The sequence below is a fragment of the Kryptolebias marmoratus genome, linkage group LG17 (assembly GCF_001649575.2).
Source record: "Kryptolebias marmoratus isolate JLee-2015 linkage group LG17, ASM164957v2, whole genome shotgun sequence".
NCBI lineage: Eukaryota > Metazoa > Chordata > Actinopteri > Cyprinodontiformes > Rivulidae > Kryptolebias > Kryptolebias marmoratus.
The window spans coordinates 13,636,357-13,662,280 of NC_051446.1; the positions used below are offsets into that span (position 1 = coordinate 13,636,357).

General features: G+C 40.8%; 3 protein-coding genes across 5 annotated transcripts in view; 2 read left to right on the forward strand and 1 right to left on the reverse strand.

Moving 5' to 3' along the window:
• Positions 1-578: 578 nt before the first annotated feature.
• On the forward strand, positions 579-7,543 carry lrrc3ca (leucine rich repeat containing 3Ca). Its single transcript, XM_017418375.3, has 2 exons — positions 579-1,109; positions 3,748-7,543. The coding sequence occupies exon 2, from the start codon at positions 3,830-3,832 to the stop codon at positions 4,622-4,624; it is 795 nt and encodes a 264-aa protein (XP_017273864.1). The 5' UTR covers positions 579-1,109; positions 3,748-3,829; the 3' UTR covers positions 4,625-7,543.
• An 8,659-nt stretch (positions 7,544-16,202) lies between these two features.
• Positions 16,203-19,299, forward strand: LOC108237154 (granulocyte colony-stimulating factor). Its single transcript, XM_025006394.2, has 5 exons — positions 16,203-16,280; positions 16,797-16,963; positions 18,305-18,412; positions 18,510-18,650; positions 18,740-19,299. Exons 1-5 carry the CDS (start codon positions 16,265-16,267, stop codon positions 18,929-18,931), a joined length of 624 nt encoding a protein of 207 aa, XP_024862162.1. The 5' UTR covers positions 16,203-16,264; the 3' UTR covers positions 18,932-19,299.
• A 402-nt stretch (positions 19,300-19,701) lies between these two features.
• The window catches only part of med24 (mediator complex subunit 24), a 10,565-nt gene continuing 4,342 nt past the window's right edge, over positions 19,702-25,924 (reverse strand). For 2 of the 3 annotated variants that reach the window (XM_017418254.3, XM_037981065.1), the window contains exons 13-26: positions 25,745-25,856; positions 25,388-25,530; positions 25,230-25,267; positions 25,047-25,129; positions 24,711-24,889; positions 24,281-24,380; positions 23,780-23,955; positions 23,395-23,659; positions 23,129-23,310; positions 22,950-23,043; positions 22,756-22,855; positions 20,781-20,861; positions 20,461-20,609; positions 19,702-20,003 (exon numbers count right to left, since the gene is read on the reverse strand). In XM_017418254.3, the coding sequence (XP_017273743.1) occupies positions 19,887-20,003; positions 20,461-20,609; positions 20,781-20,861; positions 22,756-22,855; positions 22,950-23,043; positions 23,129-23,310; positions 23,395-23,659; positions 23,780-23,955; positions 24,281-24,380; positions 24,711-24,889; positions 25,047-25,129; positions 25,230-25,267; positions 25,388-25,530; positions 25,745-25,856 (1,819 nt within the window). In that variant the 3' untranslated portion in view covers positions 19,702-19,886. The remainder of the gene's footprint in view (positions 20,004-20,460; positions 20,610-20,780; positions 20,862-22,755; positions 22,856-22,949; positions 23,044-23,128; positions 23,311-23,394; positions 23,660-23,779; positions 23,956-24,280; positions 24,381-24,710; positions 24,890-25,046; positions 25,130-25,229; positions 25,268-25,387; positions 25,531-25,744; positions 25,857-25,924) is intronic. The other variant, XM_017418256.3, reaches the window with a different exon arrangement.

Below are 25,924 nucleotides of genomic sequence, written 5' to 3' on the forward strand. Positions count from 1 at the left end.
GTACAACTCTGACAATCGGCTGCAAGGAAAGTAGCTCTGAAGACGTGCTATAAAAGAGAGCTTTGGTATTGTAATCCTGTTGTATTTTGAGCACAACACAGACTTTCCATTAAAGCCTCAGTTAGCTTTAGAAAGACTGACGGAATATTTTTCTAGTAACTAAAATTTGGTGCAATTATGTTTGTTTGTGCTTTGTGTTGCTATTTGTCTTTTACTAAGAAAGAAAGGAAGAAAGAGAACACCAGAGAGTCTAGATGGCTATCCCCTTTATTGATTTTAATTCCATTATTACCTTACTTCCAGCTGCTTGGCAAACTCTCCCAGGCTGCTGTTTGCCTGTTTTCATTTTATGTTATTGTGGTTTTGATTGGACTTCCTTATCGGCTGGCAACAGGCAGGAAAACAGCCGGGCCAGGGATCCTCAGTCCTGGCAGCCCCAGGCTGCATGTTTGAAACAACAAGCTTTCAGATCCAACACGATTACAGGCTGCCAGCCTGACTGCTGCATGTGTGAGCATGAGATGAATTCTCTGTTTGTGTGAGCGTGTGGGAGGAGTACTCATTTGCAGCCACCTGATACATGATGCACATCCAGCTCCGCGCGCTCGCAGCAATCAACAGGCGCGTGTTAATGAAAGCACCGAGTCGGACAGTTACACAGAGAGGCTGTTTGCAGGAGTTTGCTGTGCATGCACTCAGCCCGCTTTCAGCCTTTTGTCTGCGCGCTCGGTGCCCGGTCTGTGCGTCATTATCACTCAAATATTTATTTATTTTTTTGTTGTTGTCATACTTATGGATCAGAATCTATGACACAGTGACCTGGCACTGTTGTGCTTGCCAGTCTGGCAAAGCTGCCTTCTGTTTTTTTTACCCCCCTCTGTGGTTGCGTGGAAACTAAAAAAGGCTGCACTCGGAGCCTTCTTCCAGAGGCGCGTCGCGGTTCCTGGAGCGGCGCAGGAGGAAGAGGGGGACCCGGCTTGGAAGCGAACCAGGCTGAGCCTCTGTGCTATGCTGTAAGGGGAAGGTGAGCGCACCGATCTGCCGGAGCACTTTGTGAAGAAACACAACATCGTGATGATGGAGGGGAGAGGAGAAGCCTCGTTAAAGACGTGAGTGTGTGCGTAATTCGGACCAGTGCGCATGATGTGAGATTTTATGGGCTTTATGTACATTTTAGTGCAGTAAAAACGTGTTGGTTTTAGTTACAGTGTTGGGATTTTAAAATTTAACTGGATCACTGGAACAATAAGCAAAATAATTTGTCTTTTGAGCTCATTTATTTGGGTGGATATGAGTAAATTTCACAATGTCGATGCTTCATTTTTGCACCTCTTGTGGCAGTGTAGTGGTTTAAACAAAGTTTTATTTGAGGCAAAAAAAACCCCACAATTTATAGCAGGAATAATATTGCTCTTATTAATAATGCATATTTTTTATGTATGTGGCACCCATTTCAGCACAAAGAGATTATGTTTGCATATTTGCTTAGTGTGTGCATTGTTGCAAAGCCAAAAATGCTAAAAAAAAAGACTGAACTCGTGGTGCAACAGAAGTCTGTAAGGCTGTGGAAACAAAAAGTGCTCATCTGGTCGACGAGATTGGCCTAAATTTATGGGTGGATGGAGCTAAAAGTCATTTTCCTCCCAAAACTTTATTGAAATGCATCAACAAGCATACAGCCAGTCGAGAAAACAACAGTAAAGAAACAAATTTTCAAACATTTGACTGAACAATATAAAAAGAAAATATTAAACGTCTCCAAACAGTGTTGATGTCTCAATAAACATAAAGTAATTTAAAATGAAACAGAGGAAAAAGCAAGAAAGAAGAAACAGAAAAGGACTGAAGGTAAAACTCTTGCCGTTTGAAGTTGAAGATGATGCTTTTATTTCCTTTTTGTCATTTTAAACATAATCTACTAGAAAGCACCCGCCTCTTTACCAATCATGCTGGTTTGATGACAGCGGAAGAGACTTATTATGCGTATGAATTGGCCCAGCATCGCAAAAATATATGAGCATCATAAATTTCTGCTGCATTAATGCCTCTGATGTTTAATCCATATTATAGCTCCTCACACAACTGGTGCCAGTGGCCTCAGTGCAGCTCAGACAGCAGGGAATTTATGAAGCCAGAGTCTGACCCGTGGCTCCAATAGTGCTGCATTTGTTGTGTAAATTAAAACCAGGGGAAATATTTATGACGGGGGTGGTGGTGGTGGTGGTGGTGGTGGGGGGGGGAGTCAATGAATTTAGGAATACTGAAAACGCCTCCATTTGACTTATTGCATTCACCATTTATGGCACCCCACCCTGCTTCTCATTTGGTTTGCACTCTCTTTTTCCAACTCTTCTCTCCCTACCAGCTTTCTTACTCATCTTCCTCTAACATTGGCTCTTTTCCTCGATACCTCATTAGTGTCATGCAATGTTCTCTGTGTTGTCACTGTAATCTTATAGCCCTTCTCCTTAAATCCCCCTTGATATCGTTCGTTCTCTCACAACCCCGAGCTCGTGTGTCCAATTTCACTTCTTGTCCACATGTTTTCTCCTCCCTTTATCGCCAGCCTCCCCTTTCTTCTGCTCCCCAATTATCTCTCAGTGAAACACCAAGCTGGCATGCAGTGATGGGAAAACTACAGGCTTTGCAGGAGCAGAAACCTTATCCATGCAAGACCTCCCTCTCCGGGTGTTCAGCTGCTTCCACCATGCTGGATGTAGGGATGAAATAAGTGGCAAATGTTTAATCTTTGTATCAGACCTCCCTCACTTGCCCTTGTGGTTAATTACTGCGGATCCCCGGCTGGCATTTCTGCAAGATTCATCTGTTTCAAGTAGAATTATCCCTCCATTCCTCTCTCTGTTCTCAACCCCCTGGTGCCATGCGATACTTTGAGGTACCAAGAGGTCCATTTCGTTTTTGTAATCTCGATAAGTGGATCTTGCCCAGTCCCTTGTCATTTAGAAGAACTCAAGACGTCTGGTTGAATTCCTGTTTCCATTCTGTCTCAACGGGGCATCAGATTGTTGGGTTTGTTGGCCGTGCCGCTGTTTACGATGTTAGCATTTATCTCAACAAAAGGATTGGGTGGCCAAAGCTGATGCTACGCTCAGTGAGGGAGATTTTCTTTAGGAGGATTAGTAACAGGATAGGAGGTAGTCCTGATCAGCTATTAATGAAGTGTGTTAGGGTGGGCGGATCTGTTATTTTCAATAGTTGATGGACAAATATAGAGTAATTCACAAGACAGATAGACAAGCTTTGTGTGAGTAACTGACCTTTATATCTGATATCAAAGGTTAACACAAAGCTAGAATATTTTTATGATAAATGAAGTGGAAAATTCATAGAAAATGGTTGGGTTTATAATAAGGTTTTGCTTTTTTCCACATGGTGTCACATATTATTGCCAGCCTCTGTGTACTGAAATAGCCCCACGCTGCAGGGATGTCAATTATAAGGGGCACAGTGACACCAAAGTATTTCTTTCGCTTGCTTATTGTGCTGAGCTGAAGTGATTTTTTTTTTTTAATCGTGGCCTTTTCTTGAAGTTAAACAAAGCACAGTTCTTTTTCTGACTCTGAAATAAGCATGCGATTTTCCTGCTGCCTCCACGCTGCAATTAGACAAACCACTGCACTGCAAAACCACCTCCAAAAAGTGCTGTTAATCACCCATGTTTTACACTGTCTTATATGTTTCAATCAGAGTCCACCATCATGACTTTCTGTTGCTTTTCTGCCACAGGTTCAGCAGTACGTGGGGAGGTTGATGTGGCCCTCATCTCTCAGCCCCGGTGGTCTTCCTTGGAGCATGCCCATAGACCGCAATGCCCCTCCTTGCAGACTGGCTTCTGCGCCACTCGGTGGTCATGTGTTTGCTGCTCCACAGCTTGGTTTTAATGACCTTCTGCTTCCACCATGCTGCCACCACCTGCTCCAAGGGGTGCTACTGCTCTGAGAGCGAGACTGGGGGCAAGACGGTGCGCTGCAGCAACCTGCAGCTCAAAGAGATCCCCGAGGACATACCCAATGACACAAGGCGGGTCTATCTGGACTTCAATCTCTTCACCACAATTCCAACAAACGCCTTTGGTGCTTTAACCCACTTGGTTGAACTGGACCTATCACACAATGAGTTAAGCCTGTTGGAGCCTGGTGCGTTCAGAGGCCTGGGCTCCTCCTTACAGTTCCTGGATCTGTCTTCAAACAAGTTAATTAACTTCAACCCTGATGCCTTTGAGGGCCTGCGAGCTCGCGCCAACCTAACAAACAATCCATGGCACTGTGACTGTAACTTACAGATGGCTCTGCCTCGTGTAGATTTGGAGCCTGCATCTCTGGCAGGCATCGTGTGCCAGACTTCTGATCCAGAGGAAATAGGAGTTCAAGGACGTGCCTTCCTTTTGGAACCAGACGTAGACTTATGCGTGGTGATGAAGAGGACTACAGATGTGGCCATGCTGGTTGTTATGTTTGGCTGGTTTACCATGGTCATCTCCTACCTGGTCTACTATGTCAGAGCTAATCAGGAGGACGCCCGCAGACACTTGGAGTATCTAAAGTCATTGCCCAGTCGGCAGGGAAAATCAGAGGAATCCTCTACTATTAGCACTGTGGTATGAGGCCGACTGAGCAACAAATGGTTACTAAAATGGGATCTTGGGATGTAACGTGTACCTACAGGGTCATCATGAGTTTCAGTTTTGCTCAGCACTGACACTGAGTCAAGTTGGGCAAAAAACCAACAACATGCGCCTGCATAAGAAAGCCAGGCAGATGTAAGATAGTCCGGATGAATAATTCATCTTTTGGGGGACCATTAGAACATTTTGTTGGCAGAGTTGATGGCCTTGTCTGTGCACTAAGGGAATAAAGTGTCATAATTTTTTTTTGTTTTGTGAACTCCAAATATGGGATACAAATGGGATTTATCCAGTGATGCGTGCGCCTTTATGTGCCTCTCCCACAAAGAGACAATTCCAGAGGCATCATCTGACAACAACGCGAACAGCCAGATAAGACAACACTAAAACGAGAAGCTCTATGTAGGATTGTTATCCATCAAAGTCCTTATGGCATACACAAATATAAGACAAGTAAAACGACCTTTTCCATTTTACATGTTGTTTTGGAGTTTTTCTTTTTGAATATGTTGACCTGTTTCACATCACATTTAAAACATAATACATACAGCAATGCTTATTTTATCCCATTCTTTAGCAAACACATGTTCCTCTTCCTCACTAACGGGACTCATTGTCTTTGATTGTAATGGTGCATTGCTTTTGTGCTTAGTAGTCAAAAGTTTTGAGTTCCAAGTCAGATAAATCAACTGGACTGCCTCGCTGAAGGCAGAATTTCAACTCGAAGCATCAGAAATTATTGACCAGCTCCGACTTTAAAATCCAATGTCTTACTTGCGTGTAAAATGTGATAGTCGCAGGAATTGCATTTTTATTTTTACTTCTGTCAGTTTGTATCTTAGTATTCTAGTCACACTTATAGCATGGTCCAGCCTCTAATAGTGAACATGTGGGTAAAGTGTTTGAATGCTTAGAATGCAGAGAAATCCATTTTCAGTGGCTTGTTTTACTAATGGAAGTTAACCCGGTCACCGAGCACAACAATTAGCTAATCCTGCTGGTTCTTCCGACTTGCAAGTGAAATGAGGTTAAGTAAAGTTTGACATCATTCCCAGATCTGAGGTCTGACTTCTGAGGTAAATGAAACGCAGAACTACGACCAAAGTTACAGGTTTCTAAAAAAAAGACCTCCATTCTGCCTTTTTATTTTAAGACTATTTGATGGAAAACTTGACCTAGTTCATCTTTTACCCTGGAAAATAATTTACAGCTTAAAATACAGATAATTAAAAATAGTCTCTGGTTGTAATTTCTCATAACAAACAAAGCCTATTGTTTTGTGTTGTATCATACTGTATAAGAAACATTTCTTTTATTATTCACATGTGATTTCATTGGCAGTGAAATCTGTTCCTCACATGCATGGCTGTTATAGCTTGGTGAAGAAGAAGAAAAACTCTTGAGAAGGCATTAGTTTAGATGATTTCTGTTATCCACCTGATAATGAGCTTTTTATCGTCAGCTTGACACTTACATCTCACTTCATAGCTGATGGGACAGGCAGGTCACAAGACACACACATTATCAAAATATCAAAGGAAGGTTGGTTTGAGAGGTGAAGAGCTGAAAATTACAACACAAAAGTACAAAAAAGTGAAAAAAAGATGGAGAAAGACATATTTTCTGAAGGACAAGTATTTTTTATGATTGGATTGGAAAGGTCCAGCTAACAGTCATTATGGTCAACGCTGTCATGCCAAATATTTACGGGAAGAAGAGGAATCATTCATGAATGTGTGGTTTCGTAGTGGGGGTCAAGATCTTGCTGTAGGACGTGAATCACCACGACAGGGCTTTGAATTTCGAGTTAAGATTAAAGGAAAAAATGCTTAATAAGGAAACATTTTGCCATATTTGTTACTCACCATATTTGTATAACAATTGTGTTCTTGTTTATGGTTATTTGTAATGTCATTATGCCCTAATTTAATTGACCTATCGGCAGTGATCGTACACTTTAAGTAGCTACTTTGGGGTAAGAAGTTTTTGTTGATTTGTGGATCAAAAGCTAAAAAGTTTGGATCCGCCCTCCAAGCCTTTATGACTGTGCTGTTTCTCATGCCATCTCCTGTCTTTAATATGCGCCCACGGTGTCTCTGCAAATTATCCATTATCCAGTCACTCCCATGAGTTTTATAGATAACATTTAAGAGGTCACGACCTGCCAGTCCATTTAAAGAGCAGCCAGGCATGCAAACCTCCCATTTCACCAGAGCATATGGCAAAGAGCATGACGCACAAATGCATTTAAGTGTCTATACTGATGAAATCATCAATACAAACCAAGACTACAAAAGGGGAAATGCATTTGAGTGGAGGCATAATTAAATCCATTACAGACTGAGCTCTAAGATATATTTCTGCAGTGGATATTTTTTCCACCAGAAAAGCCCGGTGCAGTGCTGAATAATGAAATTTGATGTCCGAGATGTGGGAAAGGGTTTGTCAACAAGGGTTTTCCTTGTGTCTGACACAGTAATGCCTTCAGAGCAGAGCAAGACGAATAAGTTATTCATGATGCCCATAAAAGACCCTTGTGCAGAAAGTCCGGTGCTGCACCCATCATCTTGTGTGACCTAGTTCTTGGGGAGAAATGAAGGGAAAACGCCACAAGGGATCAGTGGCCCCTCTCTGCTGCCTCACTTCCATTTGTTGGGGAAAGCACTTTCCAAATGCCCTTCAGCTGCGGTGGAGAGGACTCACAGTGGACTATAAGTTAGTGGCAACTTTAAATTCCTTTACATTGTTGTATATAAAAAGCTCGCTGCTTGAAACCCATTTTATCGATCACTTTAGACTTGACAGATAAGATGACACACCAAAATACCTTTAATGTTTTTTTGTCTGCAAGTGTTTTTGTTTAGTTGCTTGCTGGTTAGGTTGAGGCTAACAATAATCCAAATTAACATTTTTAATCAAACTGTAGTAGTACTTTTTTCTTTTTTTTTTTTTTTTTTTTTTTACTTTGCCAGGCATCCTAAAAACGAATTCATCTCTGCATTTATTGCTAAACTAAAGTGAAACGACTATTGTTGACTCAGAGCATGCTGTTCACACAGTCAAACATTTACTGACTTGTTTTACCAATTATTACTAGATACATTGATAATAAATGGTGAGATAGATAGATATTTGGATGACTGATTTTATCTATAAATAATGGGGATATCAGTATAATACGAATTAATGAGACATTAAATTCAAAATAAAAATGGCAACTAAAACAAATCTTTTAATGTATTAGCAAATCCGATAAAAACTTGCTTCATTAAGCGCATCCAATATCTCGGGATCTGCACAGCCTTTGGTAGCAATTAGGGGTGTAATGAGACACTTATTCCACGGGGCGGGCAGGATCATGAGTCCATGAGAATGAGACCCTTTTTGCCACAAAATCAGTTGACTGGAATCTCTTCTGCCTGAATTCTCATGAGTTGTTTTCGATCAAGGGAGTCAAATTTATTTTCGCAAGAAGCCAAAACTAAAGATCTGATCAAGGGGCGAGCTTTTTTTTTTAGTATTTTCTTAAATAAATAAATAAATTTTGTGGTGGTGTAGTTATAATCTTATCTGATAAAGTCATGAGACAGGTTTTATTCTTTGGTTCGCAAGACAATTTTTAACTCGACAAGAAATCTTGTGATGTTTTAGTCTCAGGAGATCTTGAGCCAAGAGACCTTGTGACACCCCTAGTAGCAATACATAAAACAGTCTGGTACTTATGGAGTACCTGTACTTGGGTGTGTACCTGTAGGGGCACTTACTAGGTATGTACCTGGTACATACACGGTAGGTACAGAGTATGTACCAGGTAGTAACCAGAAATATACTTGGTAAATACTGGGTATGTATCCCATAAGTACCAGATATGTACCCAGTAGTACCAGGTACATACACTGTGTACTGGGCTGTATTATGTATTGCTACCTAGGTTTTAAGATAAACAAAAAAGGATATAACACACTGTAACAAATATTCATCAACTTATCAGTAATATGAAATTTTAACCAAATAATGTCTGTTTCTGACGCACATAAATCTGTCTTTTTCTTGCAACATTTTAGAGAAAACAGTGGCATTTCATGTATAATAAGATAAATGTGTTGCTTTGGGTTCAGGTGTAGATTTAATTGGCACAATTAACCAATAGATTTTGATTTTGAGTGCTAAACGACAAACAGAAAGGATAAAAAATTCATGATGTTGACATGTAACATGACTTGACACATACACCCTTAATAATAACAAGGAATCATTCAGTTTGTACTGGACTTATCTGACTTTCTAACAAAAAACATATCAAGATCTCTTAACCGGCAAGCTTAGCAAAAAATAGAAGGAAAAATTGCAAAGCCTGGCATTATGAAAAACCTGAAATTTGAGTTATTCATTTAGTTATCTGACTGGTAATAGACAGAAACAGAAATAGTCACATCTGTGCTAGTTCATAGCAGTTTTCAGATCTTCCTACTAACAGGGCTAAGCTGTTTCTCTTTGTTTTGTACTCCAGTTTGTAGACTACATTAAAAGTTTTGTTTGAGATTTATTATAAGAGTATAGTTTTCACAATGTGGGCTAATATGTTAAGAATTGGTTAAATCCTCAAAGATTTAAGAATTCAAATGATGTATGTGCAGCCCAAGGCTTTGCGACTGATCGACTATGCTCCAGTTTCCAGAGTTTGTTTGGCAGAAAACGACGATAATGATCTTAAAGAAGCCGAGGCACAGTCACCCGTGACGAGCAGGAGGCTCAAGAGTACTGAAAAATAGATGGTAAGCCTCTCGCTCAGACATTTCCTGCCTCACACAAACACACACAGAGCTGCCTCCTCCAGCCGCCCTGAGATATCAGCCTCTCACGGTGGCTTTGAAACCAGCCACGGTCAAGGAACCCCTCGCCGTGAGAGGAGATAAAACCCCAAAACTATTAGCAGACGTGCGCACCAGTGTTTCTTTCAGCTGATTCCAGTGTGTTTGTTCCTTTGTTCGCCCGTATGTACGACAGGTGTGTTTGCATGGCGGGAGTGAGGGCGCTGGTAATCCGACACCTGTGTTCTCCAGCACTCATGAATGTCGCTCGGGTTAATTTAAATTTCAGGCCAGCTCAGCTTGCCCTATCTGCAACCCGGGACACGTTACACTGGTGTGAGCATTACAACTGCTGGGTAATGGGACACAAAGTAGGGGGATAAGGTGACGCATCAAATCCCACGGAGCACAGTCCTGTTTGGAGTTAAGGTTGCAGGTGAAAATGTTTCCAGGATTTGAGCTCCCGGTAAGTCTTTCAGGAAGACCCCGAAGGGGGAACTGCCGACAATTTCCTGTTTTGGGCATAAAGTTAGACGTTAAGTCTGGGAAGAATGACTGCAGGAGAGGATCTGAACAGGGATGCCATTAAGCTTCTACTGTCACAAAGACTTCCTGTTCAGGAAGTGATTTGTCAATAATTGGAGCTGTTTGAGGAGCAAACAGCAATTTAAAGTTTTACATTTATTTAATGTTGCAGAGCTCCCCCTGTGGTAAAGGGAAGTGTGAATTATTTTTTTTTTCTTTTCACATTTTGATCAGACTAATCAATTCAAAGGCCTAGGAATGCATATCGCCTGCCGCCTGATCACAGCAAAACGGTCTCAGTTTGGAGCCTCAGCATTACTGTGTTAAGTTTAAATGTTCTCTCCATGCATGCAGGGCTTTTCCCTGGGTACTCCGGTTTCCTCTACCAGCCACGCTGTGAACGACAACATCCAAAAAATAGTAATGTTTGAATAAGAGAATTTCTTGTCCTAAAATATATGAGGAATCTTTTTTTTCAATCTCTTCAACCCATTCAACATACAGAAGCTAAATTGAACACGTTTTTAAAAATGTATATTTTTTTCGTATAAAGTATGTCAGCCTGTATAAGTTACTCACAGTAAAAGGCCTACTGACATGCAAAACCATGCGGTGAAAAGGATTTTGTAACAAAGATGAGGCGTTTCATGGAAACATCTCATCATCCTCTTCCTCATGTCTGCTGCGGTCACTTCCTGAGCAACATTCTTTGATGTCCAAACATCCTTCCTGGGAGGAAGAGCAATTCATCCGAGATTACCCAGTTTCAACACACAGCCTCAACACTTGATCATTTTCCAACACAGAAAGCTGCTGCGTGTTACTTTCACTTCATGTGAAATCCCAGCGTCAGACGTCACGCCTGCATTACCAGTGAATGGGAGTAGACGCCAAACGCAACATCTCCACATCTGATCCAAGTACGTCTGAATGTATTATCTTGTGCCCCCCCCGTACAAAACAGGAGAACAACAACTGCTTTTAACATATACGCTGGGTAACAATGGGAGCAAAGCAAATGTTTTAGCACCGCGGTGTAAATGTCTCTTATGGACGCTAATGCAGCTGAATTAATGCTGCTTCATTTTCGCACAGATATCGTGGAAAACGGAAACAAAACATTGCTGTAGGTTACCAACATATATATTTGAAAGCCAGAAAACATTTATTATTTTGTCTGGTTTTTGTTCTAAGAGCCAAAAACGAACTAAGAGTTCTTTACTCATCATGTATCAAATACTGATCTTCTTAACTTCTACAAAGTCTCTAAATTGACCCATAAATGCAGCAACTAGATACCTCCTGAAGAGCTGAGATTTGTTTACCTATATGCCAAGCCTTATAATAAACTTAACAAGCCTTTAGATATACCACACCAAATCCAACAAGTATTGTGCACCAACATTTATTAACCTTCAGTGTAACGATGGGCTCTAAAACAGTGGAGACAGGTTCTCTGGAGTGACAAAATGTCTGACTGCATCGGATATTTCATGCTCCCAACTTTGTGGGAACAGTTCGGGGATGGCCCTTTCCTGTTCCAGTGCACAAAGCAAGGTCCACAAAGACATGGATGATGGAGTTTGGTGTGGGAGAACTTGACTGTTCTGCATAGAGTCCTGACCTCAACCTGACAGAACACCTTTGGGATGAATTAGAGCAGAGACTGAGAGCCAGGCCTTCTGTCCAACATCAGTGTCTGACCTCACAGATGAGCTTCAGGAGGAATGGTCCAAACTTCCCATTACCTCTCCTAAACCTGTAGAAAGACTTCCCAGAAGAGCTGAAGCTGTTGGAGCTGCAGAGGGTGGGCCAACATCAGATTAAAGCCTGTGGATTATGAACTCAAGTTCATATGTGTGTGAAGGGTTACAAGTGAATACTATTGGCAATATAGTGTATGAAGCAACCTGAATGCTATAAAAAGTAATGAAATATATGTATTATTATAAATATATATAATAAATATACCCTTTTAAAACGTAACCAATAATATAGATGTCAGTTTGTTAAAAGAGCTTTAATCTTTGTTTACAATTAAAAACCCAGGTACAATGAGAAAATGAGAGGTTTAAAGGTCCTGTTAAAGGATTTTAAAATAATTTATGTCCCTCTGTGCATATAACATGATGACGTAATAATTTTTTTTGAAACTGATATAATTACAGTTTGAGATGTGCGTTAAAAAATACAAAAAAGCTTTCAAAGTGTTTGCAGAGTTTGAGGTTGGTTTTGCAAAGTGATTCCAGCAGAGGGCGCTCGTTCTGTCGCTTTTCCATTTAGCTTAACCCTTTTCAAAGAACATATTTTATACCCTTTTTTACAAGCTGATATAATCTCCTGGAGCCTTGGCAAAATGTTTGAGACATCTTTTGACCAACAAGCAACAGGACTGCTACAAGTTAAATATTCAGAGCTGATTTAGTGGATTTACAGCCTTCACTTCTTACCGCTCCTCTGCAGGGTCTTTTAGAAACAGTTATTCACACAAATTATTGTCATCTTGAAACCTGAGGAGCGTGTGAATAAACCAGGTGGACTCACAGTTTCATTGTCATACGTCGACATCATAAACACTAGGCTACACTGCAGGTTTATTCTTCTGCCTTTTCTGTAGATTTTCAAAAACAACGTTCACTTAAAAATGGTAAAAATTGAACAATTTACAGATAAAAATAAAAAAAAATTAAGTTGGCCTCTGTCAGTTGTACATTTAGTGACAAATAGGCTAAAAAGTACTATATTTCCATCATCAGGCCAAGAACAATTAAAGAATAATAGTCTTGACATAAAATAATGAACAAAGCACTTGTAGAACATTAGATATTTTCTTATAGTGCTAAAAGGAACTACAGACCTTATGAAGTTTAAACCAAAAACCTCAAACTTCTAAGGTTACAGTAAATTACACTTAATTTGCAAGAATGTCAACATAATGAGGTGGGATTTCTCCGAGCTGGAGAAGAGAGGCATACTTTCAAATTAAGGAAAAAGGGACATTTTTCGAAATATATTGCGCTTTTACTGCTGCAACAAATGACACAATTGAGAAACAACTGTAAACGTCATAACGATTTCTCCAATTCAGGAAGTGCAGAGGGGTAGCCCTGACACGGACGACAACACTTATTCCACACACTTCAGTCCTAAATGTTGTAAGACGTAAGACGGGAGCATTTTCTGTCAACTTCTGCTCAAGAAAAAGACACAGCTTATAACCAAGTGATCTGAAAACATAAATGATGCAAAAAAAAAAAAAAAAAGATAAAAGGTTTCCTCACACAAACTCACACACACATGTTATGTCTCTCTATCTTTGCAGGGACTTTCCATTGACTTCCATTCATTTCTACACCCTAACTACAGCCTAACCCTGACCCTTACCCTACCCCTAACCATTACCAGTACATACCTAATCCTAAACCAAACCTAAACTCAATTCACACCTTAGTCCTAAACCTAACCCCTAACCCAAAAACATCATTTCTCCTCGTGGGGACCAGGCTTTGGTCCCCACGAGGAGAAATTGGTCCTCACAAGGTAGTATATGTTAGGAAAATTGTCCCCACAATGTATCAAATACATGGCCACTCACACACTCACAAAAAAAAAATCCTACATTTCAAAAAACAATTCAATCTTTAAAGACTTTCAATTTCAATTTCCCACTCGTGCTGTCAGAGGAAATGCCCGTTTCTTTCAGATATGATTTGACGTTTTGTGCAATCGTCCCACTTATTCATATAAGCTCTGTTGCATCAGCGCAGAAAAAACAGCAATAAGGGAAAAAAAAGGATTTCAAAGAGTTTCTTTTTCTTGCGTAAGAAACTGTAACTATTGAACCGATCACTCAACAAAACATGCTTATTAATTAATCTAATAACCAGCTAAATGACTAAGAGTAATTTTCTTTTAAAACGTGATTAATGGGTTTTCCTTTTCTTCTTTTTCTCTCTGTTATAAAAAGTTTGGTCAAAGTTAGACATCAAAACTTAGATTACGTAATTAGGGTTATTAAAAGTACTTAGTTAAGTTTAAGTATAAAAATTATGAGGTTAAGTTTAGAAAATAATCCTCTCTTGATCTGAAACATACTCAGAATCAAATACAAATTATCTATTTTCAGCCTGGATTACTGGCAGCAGCTGGCCCAAAACAAACCACATGTTCTGCTACATTTACGTTAAAAGCTTTGTAGCCAAAAAACAAAAGTAAGTTTCATTTTGTGCAAACGTTAAGTGTAATTTATGGAAGCAGAGAGCTGCCACCACAGCCAAAACATAATCATAAACCTTATCGTGTTATAAACATGGAAAGTTTATTGTTCAATCTTTTTCATGTTATCTTTTTTATGTTCTCACAATATGCTTCATGTCATAACAAAATGTTATTTTAATATACATACTTATAACACGAAATGTGATCAAAATATATTTACCTTGTAATAATGTGATGTGTCCCGATCAAGATTTATTTATCCCTGATACTGATTTCCATCCATTTTCATCTTCTACCTCTTATTTGTGGTCGGGTTGTGGCGGCAACAGGTCCAGGAGAGAAACCCAGACCTTCTTCTCCCAGCGATGCTCTCCAGCTCCTCCTGGGAGATCCCAAAGTGTTCCCAGGCCAGAGAGTGAGTTCTGGGTCTCTTCCCAGTGGGACATGCCTGAAAAGCCTCCAAAGGGAGGCTTCCAGGAGGCATCCTAATCCGATACCTGATCCACCTCAACTGACTCCTTTCGATGTGAAGGAGCAGCAGCTCTACTCTGAGCTCCCCGTGGATGACGGAGCTCCTCACCTTATTTCTAAGGATGACACCGGCTGCCCTGAGAAGGAAGCTCATTTCAGTCGCTTGTATCTGGGATCTCGTTCTTTCGGTCATCTTTCACCACAACCAAACCCCGATCTGTCGATCCATCTCCTGCTCCATCCTTGCATCGCTTGTGAACGAGACTCCCAGATACTTGAACTCCTCCACGTGAGGCAGAGACTCACTCCCAAACCCTGTTTTTTGGTTGAGAACCTTGGACTTGGAGGACTCTGAACTGATTTGAGTCATATAAAAATAAGGATTGTCCAATACTGACATTATTTTTACGGCTTGTTCCATGGACGCAGACGTGTTTTTTGTAACCACAGACGGTGTTGGAAACAGTTCTTTGTAAGATTAAATAATCATCTCCATTCATGATCTTACTTGTGAACATTACGAGTTCAAGTCTATGTCAGTGCAATGCTTTTAATGAAGCTTCTGAGATGTTGCCACTTTAAAAAATACGTTACATCCCATCCCTGCGCTGCTCGCTGTGATGACGCTGATACCGCTAACAGATAATGACCGCTTGTGCCTCGTCTCCAGGAAAAGTTCCACGTGGGAAAAGTGACTTTTTTGCGTCTGTAAAGGTTTTCTAAACTGGCTTTAATTCTTTCTGCTAGAACTGCCTCCTATGGCTGCTGTAAAAAAATATATATATACAGTGTATGAACTGGAGATGAGAATGACAGTCAAAAAAGTCTTGATCTATACATCGATCCAATACTTGCAATCGGCAAGGACATCCCTAAATAAATAAATAAGTAGGTAAAATAAATTACCATGATAAAATTGTACATTTTGTCATAAAGTGACAAAAAATATACACTAAAAGCATAAAAATACAATATTACTTGAAATGGAAAATGTTCGAATAATAAAGTTTTCACGTTATGATGTGATACAGTGTTTTATTTTTTTGTTGGGGTGGCAGCAATGTGCTTCCGTAGTGTTTCACATTTTTCTATAAGGATAATATAGAACTGCGTTTGGACAAAAAGCTGAAGTTAAACTTTCAATTTTATGTTTTAATAATTAATTTTGCCATTAGAGATCATACACTGATCTCTTTTTGACATTCAAGCAGTTATTTTATGTCACTTTTTGGCACAATGATTATACATCCCTGGTTATTGATCTTTTTTTTTCTAACAATAAGAACAATTTTTTTTTTCTTTTCCACAATTTTATTGTGGAAAATGTTGAACTGTTTAACAGCAGTTTGAACGCCTGGGCAAGACTCATTACACTACCAATTTTATGTCCAAACATCCTGAAAGGATCTGAGCTACAAAGGAAGATTTGACGTGTGTAAATTTCAAAAGAAATTTGTGTCATGCTGGGTGAGAAAAGATATGGGGAAATCCCTGTGGTGGGACCTGCTATATATACTTGTCAATAAGTGAACGGTAAATCAGGATTAGTGCTCTCTGGAGGTCAATACTTCAAACAGATTTCACAGCCGAGGCCATGCATATCCTGATTGGTGAGTAGTGAGGTAATGCTTGTGTGTTTGCCGGTTCCCTTTTTTTTCACAGAAAAGACTCAGAAGGGGAAGACTGTCAGTACTATCAGGCTGGTTACTGGAGATTTAACCATTGTAATCATTTTTGTTTTTGTTTTTTTTTTTGTCCCCTGCCATTGTTATTTTCAGCCAATAGATAGAGCTGGTTCTGGTTTTGCATCTGCTCAGGTGGATCAAATCCAGCCACTGCAGTTACTTTTGGCTGGGGCTTCATGTTACAGAGACTGTTCTCAACTATGCAGTTTCACCCGGGGTTATAGGGAGTGGGAGGAGTGGTGGCAGTGGTGGTGGTGGTGGTGGGGGGGGTCTGTGGGGGTCGTGCCCAGCTCTGCAGAGCACTGGAGCTGCTGAGCTGAGAGCCAGGCTTTGTTCTGTCCGCCACACACACATACACAAGTATAAAAAGGCTTGTTCCGATGCCTCGGCGTTGACTTCTTTTTTTTCTTTCTTTCTATTTTTGGCTTGTGTGTCCCGCAGTTTTCGCCTGCTACATGGCCTCCACCGCCCGCAGCGCTCCTCTGCCTCAGCCCGGACCACTTGTTGAGGATCAGCACTTCCAGGAGATCCTGCAAAGAAGCCGCAGCTTGACACAAAAGATCCTGCTCTCCATTCCCGACACGCACAAGTCCTGCATTCACATGGAGGTAAGAGACGCAGGAAGCACTCTTCTGTCCCCGTCCGACTGAAGCAGATCCTAATGTTGCTGCGTCACAGTTAAGATTTGAAATGTCTCGGCCAAAAGGACCCAGTGTGGAGTCAGCAGCTCTGAGACGCTCATAAATCTGTCTGAACTGTCACTATGCCTTTGTGCTCTCAGGATTTACACTCAGTTAAACCAAACAGTGCTAATTATAGCTCTGCTTGTCTCTTCTTGTCAGAATTGGCCAAAATACATGTTTTGTGGGTTTGTTTCCTGTAAAAGCCTATTTCTGCTACTTAGAAAAATAAGTCACATAATACATTTAGGAGTTTTTAAGTCATTACTACAGCCTAAAAAGCAAGAGTTATGTGAAATAGTCATTGTTATCAGTATTTAAGTCATAATTATGAGATATGAAGTAATCGGTGGTAAGTGGTAATTATAAAATAAACTGTCATAATGGGTTTTAAAGTCGTAATTATGGGAAATGAAGTTGTTACATCAGTGTTTAGATCCTAATTATGACACATAAAGTGATTAATAGAAGAATTCAAGTCATTATTATCAGTGTTTAGGTCCTATTTGTGATACAAAGTCGATAAGTGTTTATGATGAATATAGTCATATTTATATTTACTTTGTATCTCAAAATTATGACTTTAAAACTGAAAATGAATTTCAAAGTCATATGTATGAATGACTGTAAAACTTGTGATTAGGACCTGTAAAGTCATAATTTTGACTTTGAAACTTTTATCTTACCATAAGAAGTTTTATTTGCAGTTCTTGTTGTTGCTCAGGTTGCAGAAATGAGCTTCCATCATTTCTGGATTCAAACTTTAGCCTTAACAAGCTTTAATGCCGACTTTCTATAAACAAAGAATCTCAGCATTTTCTACATCAAAGCAGAAGTATTGTACTTTATTGTAAACTTTAAGTACTTTAACTTTGCTTTAGTTCCTCCTACTATATGAAGTACATTCAGACATTTAGTACAGATATTTTTATGATGCATGAACAAAACCTAATGAACCACATGAAGGAAAACTCCCTGTTGGGAAATGAAATTTCATCTGACTCTGCAAAAATGTGCTAACACAAAATATCTCATAAAAGAATGAATATTACAGTATTAAAACAAATACTTGTTGTTTTTCTTTGAACGACTTATCAGTAATATTTTAGATGAGTTTTAAAGCGGGGCCTTTAGTCAGGCAGTAATGTTACTGCCTTTACATGCTCAGAAAATTTGATTCTTTTTGGATTAAAACTTTAGTTCTCATGCAGGGTTTTGCAAGTTGCAATCAATCAACTCAGATCCTATTGTTGTCTCTTTTTACCACAGACTCTGCAGCTCAATTCTTCAGAAAACGCCAAGCTCGTGACGATGGCGTCCACCATCGGGATCCCCCCAGCTCCTGTCCTCAGAGCCATTTCAGAAAACTTCCCTCTGGTAAGCAGCTTTGATAAGTTTGTTCACGCTATGAGGGATAAAACAAAGAAAAAAACAACAACAACAACTAAGAACCAGTTTTCTTCTTCTTTTGCAGGAGTGCAGTTTGAGGCGGATGCACGAGGGCCTGCTGTTGCACCGCGGCTTACTGAGCTCCGTGTCCCCTCAGCTGGAGGTGAAAGACAAAGTGGGTGACCTGATGGCGGACGTCAGGGATTTGGCAGTTCAGATCAAGATGGTAAAAAGAACAACAATCATCAAATTCATCGTCTGAACTAAAATCGAAAAGATTCTCAGATGTGACTCATTTTGTGCTCCTGTTTCCAGATGTTAAAAATGGTCCAATCAGAAGCTTCGGTGGAGCCCACCACGGCCCCCGTGTCACTACGTCTCCCGGGGGATTACGAGGTCCAGGTGGCGGCTCACCTGACTCTGGTGCAGCTCCAGACATTTGGGCAGGATGTGCTCCGGATCCTTAGGAGCCTGGACAGGAGCGAAAAGGAGGAGGACAAAAGCTAATCCAACAGATATCTGAATCTTCTTTTGGAAAAACCCAAAATTCTAGCGTTACCATTTTCTGGTGGTGGTATTTATTTATCTGTTCAAAGATTATTTATTTTTTTATCTATTTATATATTTATTTCTATAAATAGAATGTTAAATATTTATACGTATACAAAAGCTGTGCACCTAACGGAGGCCTGCAGGATGCACGCGACAATGTAAACATAGGAATTAACAATCAGCTATCAGCACTCACTGTACTGTCTTGGACTAACTATGCATTATGTGAAACTGAAATATGCATATTTTTGTATTGCCGTTTAAAACCCACTACGCATATGTATTTTCTGAGGATTAAATAAACACGATTAAAAAAAAAAAAAGCGATTTCTCCTGTTTGACAATGTTCCACGGAGTGACTCAACAAGTCGTGGAACTTGTTGCCTCATCAATGAATGTGTCTCAAGTTCCGCTGAAACTAATTCTTTAACAGAGAAGTGCAACGAAAAGTGAAACGGAGGCTTTGGTGTCGTATTTTGTTCCCCTCTGCCGGGCACATTTCCGTCGGGGACTGTTTGCAAGTGGCAGATGACCCTCTGTGTCACTCGGAGGATGATTCCCTTGCACGGCGCGTCATGTGGAAAGCCATCATGTGATCATGTGACCTCAGAGGGCCGTGATAACGGTGATTGTTCCGAAATGGTCGGAAACAACGTGATCTGGTGGAAAAACCACCAAAACCAAATGAGGATGGCTTTGAAAAAAGTTACCAGTGGCAAACAGGATATTTATAGCTATTTCAGCCTATTTTTATTCAAAACCATATTTACACAACTCTATAAGTGTTACAAAAGACAAAAAAGAAGAACATAGAAGATCCAGTCCTTTAAATCTCTGTTTTTCTGTTTTACCCCTTGTCTGTATTTCAGAGGGTAAATGTGTTAATTTAACTCTGAAGGAGTCCTAAAGGTCACAGAGCAGCGATGGCTTTGGCAGCAACTCTCCTCCCCAGTGGCAGAGTCAGGTCGGTGATCGCCAGGACAACTTTAGGTCTGGCCAAAGCAGGCAGCTTCACCAGCTCAGAAACCTACAAGCACAAAAAGATAAAATACTCTTTTCAGACCTAATCTATCTGGAGAAACATTTCAGTGGGCATTTGTGCTAAAACCATTCATTCTTCAGACACTTGACCCTTGTTTGGTTCTTTGCACAGGAAATGTATTTAAGTTGGTGGGAGACAAAAAAAATGTCCCTGGAAGTGCAATGATTAGTCAGTGTTACAAGCACACGAGTCCAGTAACTAAGCTGAAGAGAAATATTTCATATTTCCACAAACACAGCATCTATGAATCACAAGTGCCTGACTCATCCCCCACCCTTAGGTTTCTCACTTTTAAACTACATGCAAAAATGTGTTTTTAAGGAGGAATTATACTCTTCCCAATAAAATCTGATGCAACAGTCACTCCTCTCTCTTCCCATCCATCTAACTGTCCCTTTTGGCTCATCTGCCTCGCTGCTTCTCCTCCCAGCCCATAGCTCACCATTGTAAAAGGCATGAACTGCAGAATGCTCCCACGGCTTCCCTGCTCCAGGCACTCCACACATTCCTCCACGAAGCTCTGCACAAACTGGGTATGAGGACCTGCCATCTTGGAGCCCAAGACGGAGGAAAATAGGAGGAAAAGGTTGGCTGGAGGGGGGAGGGGGGGGAGCGAAAGATAAGGAGGTAGTTTAGACGTGTATCTTAAGAATCTTACAGTAATGTTGCAGATAACAAACCTCTCAGTGTAATTACATGTTCCCAAAAACAAGTTTTACTGGACAGTGGTCTACTTGGACATATCCAAGAGGAAAGTCTCACCCAGGACTCTGTTGAGAGGGTCCCTCATGTTGACGGTGTGAAGCTGCGAGGCAGACAGCGAGCTGCTCATGGATCGATCTCCTGCGAAGAAAAGTGGGAAAAACAGCTGATGAAATCACAATTTTACATTTTATCCATAGCAACGGAAGGCAGCGAGAATTAAAACAAACACAAAACAAAGAAGGAAGCTGAAGATTACTAATGTTTTACACAAGAGTCTAGTTCTTAAACAAAGGGAGCATGAGGATCAGTTTTCCTTCAACTAATTTATTACATGTCTTGTTCCTAAAAACACATTTTGAAGACATTTCAGCTTCATAGCTGACTTTATGACTCAAATAATCAGTAGAAATGTCTTTACATGATTAAAATAATCTCTTGATGATGAAAGGAACCATTTCAAGGCCCAAACTGTTGGTTTTCTGTTGCAAAATTATAACAACATTTGGTACTAAAGTTTCAAAAGTTATTTAAAAAAAAAAACTATAACAGTTTCAAAGTGATACATAAAGTTACATCACTATTTCTGTGGTGTGTAAAGTTCTAAAATTAATAGGCCTTTTAACTCTATTTAAGTGATTATAATAAACTGTAACTAGTTTAATTTCACTGAGAGCAAAGAAAAGGTTTGATAAGCCTCAATGTGCTGTACACTGCCCTGATTAATCCACATAATGAGTCCAAAAAGCTCAGTGCAGAAGATTTACACAAATCGGGACTGATATCTGGAGCAGTTTCAAGAGGACAAGAGAAATCAGCGGTTGAAACAATTTCAACAGTTACTGGTCGAGCAAAAGGTTTGGGGCCATAATCTCCTGACGTGTGTGAGAAAAGGTGAAGAAGAACACATCTGGTGAAGTGTTTTAAAGTGATGACATCAGCCCAATAAAAATGTGAAATGTGTTTTAAAGCTGGGTTTGATCAATCTCTACTGACAACGAGAGCGGTAAATATAGAACCAGGATTCGACCAGAAACTCTCTCAAGGACCTTGCTAAGGAACACTGTGTGTGTTGCATTTGTGTTTCAAGTTAATGGATATTTGTGTCTGAGTGTTGTTTTTATATATCCTGTTTGTTGCTGTGCCCTTCTAAAAACAACAGCTCACAGTAAAGTTAAAAGCCTAACACTGCAGTGGTGTAAAATTAAATGAACAATGACTTATTTCAGGCCAGGTTTATAGCTCCTTCTTTGATTGTAAATAAAGATCTGTTTAGGTGTACTGCGTGTCTTTATGATTAACCACAAAGATAAAAGCAGCAGTCTAAGATTGTGCACGACCCTTTGGATCCAATAAAACACCTCGAAGTTGTTAATCCTCTGGGTCGCACAGATTGCAGGTTCAGAACATGTTTGGTTACAAGATGTGGATGCTGAAAGAGGGAAGTGTGTTGATGGAAGTAGGTCGTATTCTAAAAAATCACTCACTTCACTCATCCGACACTTTTAGTTTCAATCTTAACCAGATCATGCAAAGTAACTCATGAATTTTTTTTCCTAAGTCATGCAACATTATGTCTGGGGATTTCTCTCTACAGCTGTTGGCAAAAGTGGAACTACAATTCCCAAAGCTGGTAATCTGAAAGCTCATTATCAGTCATGTGGATGGAGTAAAACAAGATGAATGAATGCAAGAACGCAACAAAGTAGGTTCTGCTCTCAGTATTAATCTCAGCACTGCTGCTTAGTGCTGCACTATTTCAAGCAGAAACGTCACATGAGAGCACAGGGATCAAGTCAGAACCTGCAAACAGATGAGGAACATGACAGATATTTATCTGAAAAAAAAAGATCTGCTGATGAATCCAGGTTGATCTTATTGATTTAGACAAATTACATACAAGCAGCAGCCTGTTGAATTGAATCTTGCAAATCATTTGGCATCTTAATAATCCCCAGCTCAGACTGAGAGACAAATGTCTGAGCAAGCTTCATAACTCAGCTTTGCAATAAAGAGCAAACATAATTTGACTGACCTGGACTGGAAAGAGCTGCAGGCTCATCTTCGTTGGAGCTCAGGAGCCGCATGAGTTTAGACGGCTGAGTGTCGTCCAAAGGAAACAGGCTGTTATAGTCCTGGAGCCAAAAATGCACATAAAAAACAAAACAGTGTTGTGTAAAACATTATACTATACAGTCCTTATGGTGGGGCCTTTACTGACAGTTTTACCTCTATATCTTCTCTCTGCCTTTTCCGCTGACGAGCTGATAACGGCCCTTTGTGGTGAGAGGAGTAAGAGCTGAGCGCGCACCACACAGACAACCTGAAGCATCACAGGAAGAAAAAGTTTATACTAAAATACATTAAGTGCTGCTGCAATCAGCACAGAGGCACTTAGCTGCTCTTACTTGGCCAAAGCCTTTCCAGGAGGGTCAGAAAGGCTGTGCCAGTGGGCTGAGTCAGTGAGCAGGTTGGGCAGAATGGTGCCCAGCAGCGTCAGGGTGATCTGCTGTGTGTCCAAGCAGAAGATGCTGTAGAGTAACTCCACCACCCGATTGGCCCACTCCTGTCGAGTTTCCTTCAGCAGTTCCTGAAACAATACAAATAACAAGCCACAAGTTTGGCTTCACATTCAGGCCTTGAGCCATCAGCATTTGTGTTCAGTCCCTGGTACCTTGATCAGATTGTTAGTAAACCAGAAGACCCCTCCCATGTTGAGAAGACTCTCAAACAGATGAAAAGCCCGACTGTCCACCCAGCCTTTCCTCAGCACCGCCTGGAACTGCTGGCTGAGGGCCTTATGGATGGGTTCTTTAGCAGGCAGCAGGTTGCGGTACGGGATTGGCTCCTGGCCCTCCACTGGGGATCGCAGCACGGCGCCCGTTTGTTGGAAAACATCTGCACACATGTGCTCCATGATGGAACTCATGATGACCACGCTGATGAGATGCCAAAAGGAAGATGATGTAAGGGTTAATGCAGGTCATAACAAACCAAACTTGAAGGTATTCAGAACCATCTGATCTCAGGAATAAATTAGTTCATTTATTTCTGCATACCGCTCATTATAAAACTGTAGGGTGTTCTCTGCATAATGTGGAGTCACGAGCTGTCGGATCATGGTCTGAGGCTTCTCCCTCTCATCCCTTCCCAACATCCTGACGTGGGCCACCAGCCACGCCACCGCACAGATAGCCATGCTGCATACTTTCCCCTTGATGTTGTCAGTGATCTTCTACTCACAACACGGACGTCGCCATATTTAGAAAAGAGGAAGGAAAATTTCAAGTTACAAGGATGAAGATAATGGAGAAAAACAAACAAACATCTGACTAAATGTCATCCTTCCACACTGCGTGATTTAAAAACTTGAAAGAAGCAGAAAAGAGAAGTTGGTTGCACAACATTTCTGTTGTAGGTTTTGTTTTGCCCTTTGCTGTCAAACTACAGTTTGGGCTGTCTGTGATGACTAAGTATCATACTGTGTGAGCCACCATGACATGAGAAAAGCTGTGACAACATCCCAGGGACAGAAATAATTCCACAGGGTGGGGACAGACCTGGACCGCCTCCACAGAAAGCACGCCATTCTCCCACGCGTTGAGAACTTCCAATATGGCTGCTGGAGTGCTGAGGCAGATTTCGTGCCATTTCACCTGACTGTCACAACAGATAAAAGGTCAGAGAGAAAACAAATATATATTTATTTTAGAGTAAGGCAGAACATGTGTAAGATTACATAAACAATGTTAATTTTTACATCTGTTAGCACTCGGAATGTTTTGACGATGACTCTCAGCTACCACCACAACAAGTTTTAGCTTAATATCTGTAAAGCTGGCTGAACTATAACCATTTTTGTGTTTAATGGTTGCTGTGGCAACCATCTAGAATGGGATCAACTCCAAAAGTTAACCAGTTGTAGATGCAGTGATTGCTTTCTGGCTGCAGGTGATGATCAAATGAGTTGCTCATAAAGCTGCCACTTACACTAGTTTCATCTCTGAGGAGTTGTTCAGCAGGGTCACCAGACTCTCCACCTTTCCAGGCTCAGGTCTGAAGCAGGGGTGGTCTGGGTTCAGAGTCTTACCCTCTTCAGGCATACACGTCTGCAGCCATGTTTCAAAAAAGGGCGTCTCGCCTGAGGGACTGGGCTCTGACAAGATCACCTACAGTGGAGTAAAGAAAAATGAACAAATGACACAGGTTCTGTTGAAACCACATCAATTGTTACTGGACCTTTGTAGGAAATGTTAGGTCGCTTATTCAGCCCCTTATGGACATAATTTGGTCTCAAACTAAATGCTGATGTAACTGTAAACATACCTCGGAGCCGTAAGTTTGAACAACGTGACAAAGCATGAGGAAGGAAATGTCAAAGAGCAGAGCTCGTACAGATGCAGACTTAGCTAAGGGAAAAGGAAGGAAACATCATTAGTGTTACATAGCATGTTAAAAAGAAGGATGTCATAAAATTTCCCACATTGGAACTAGTCACTCTCAACTCACATCCTTCACCACTGATGTGCTTGGGAAACTCATTAAGCCTAGAAGACAGAAAACAAAAAAGTTCAACAGCTGTGCAAAAACTCTGATGTTGCATAAACGCTGCATTGTTTGAAGCCACTACTTGTTCTGACTGGCAAATGCAGTTTGGATGAACTCACTTGATGAATTTTCTGGCAAAGGATTTGAGTTTCCCGGTTGCTGCTGCCGCTGCCAGTAGCAGGTCCAGGCTCTTTCCTGACAGCATGTGTCCAAGAACACCGAGAAGGCCCTCGGGGGACTTTGAATGGTCTGCATCTACGGTCTTATGAACATAAAAACAGGGTACTGATGAAAGGACTCTGCTGTTTCAAAACAGTTTTCGGTGATGACACAGAGTTTCATTCATTTCAAGTCTTTGATCTGTGTTGGCCATTTAATCGCTAAACTTTGACCCTGCTTAGTAATGACATTAATCCCCAGTAATGCATCAGAACTGTCATTTCCTCACACTTCAAATGTGCATTCTGGCGTTGTACCTTCAGAATATTGGTGACAGTGGGCTCCGCTCTCAGGATAAGGCCTGGGTTAGGCTGGATGTTTGCATTTTCTGCAGTCTTTAGCCTTGGGGCAAACTCCCTGTCCACAGCCCTGAATGAAACGTGCAGAGGGATGGGGGTGGGGGTGGGGATGGAGGAGGGGTGTGTTGAGGTGTGTTT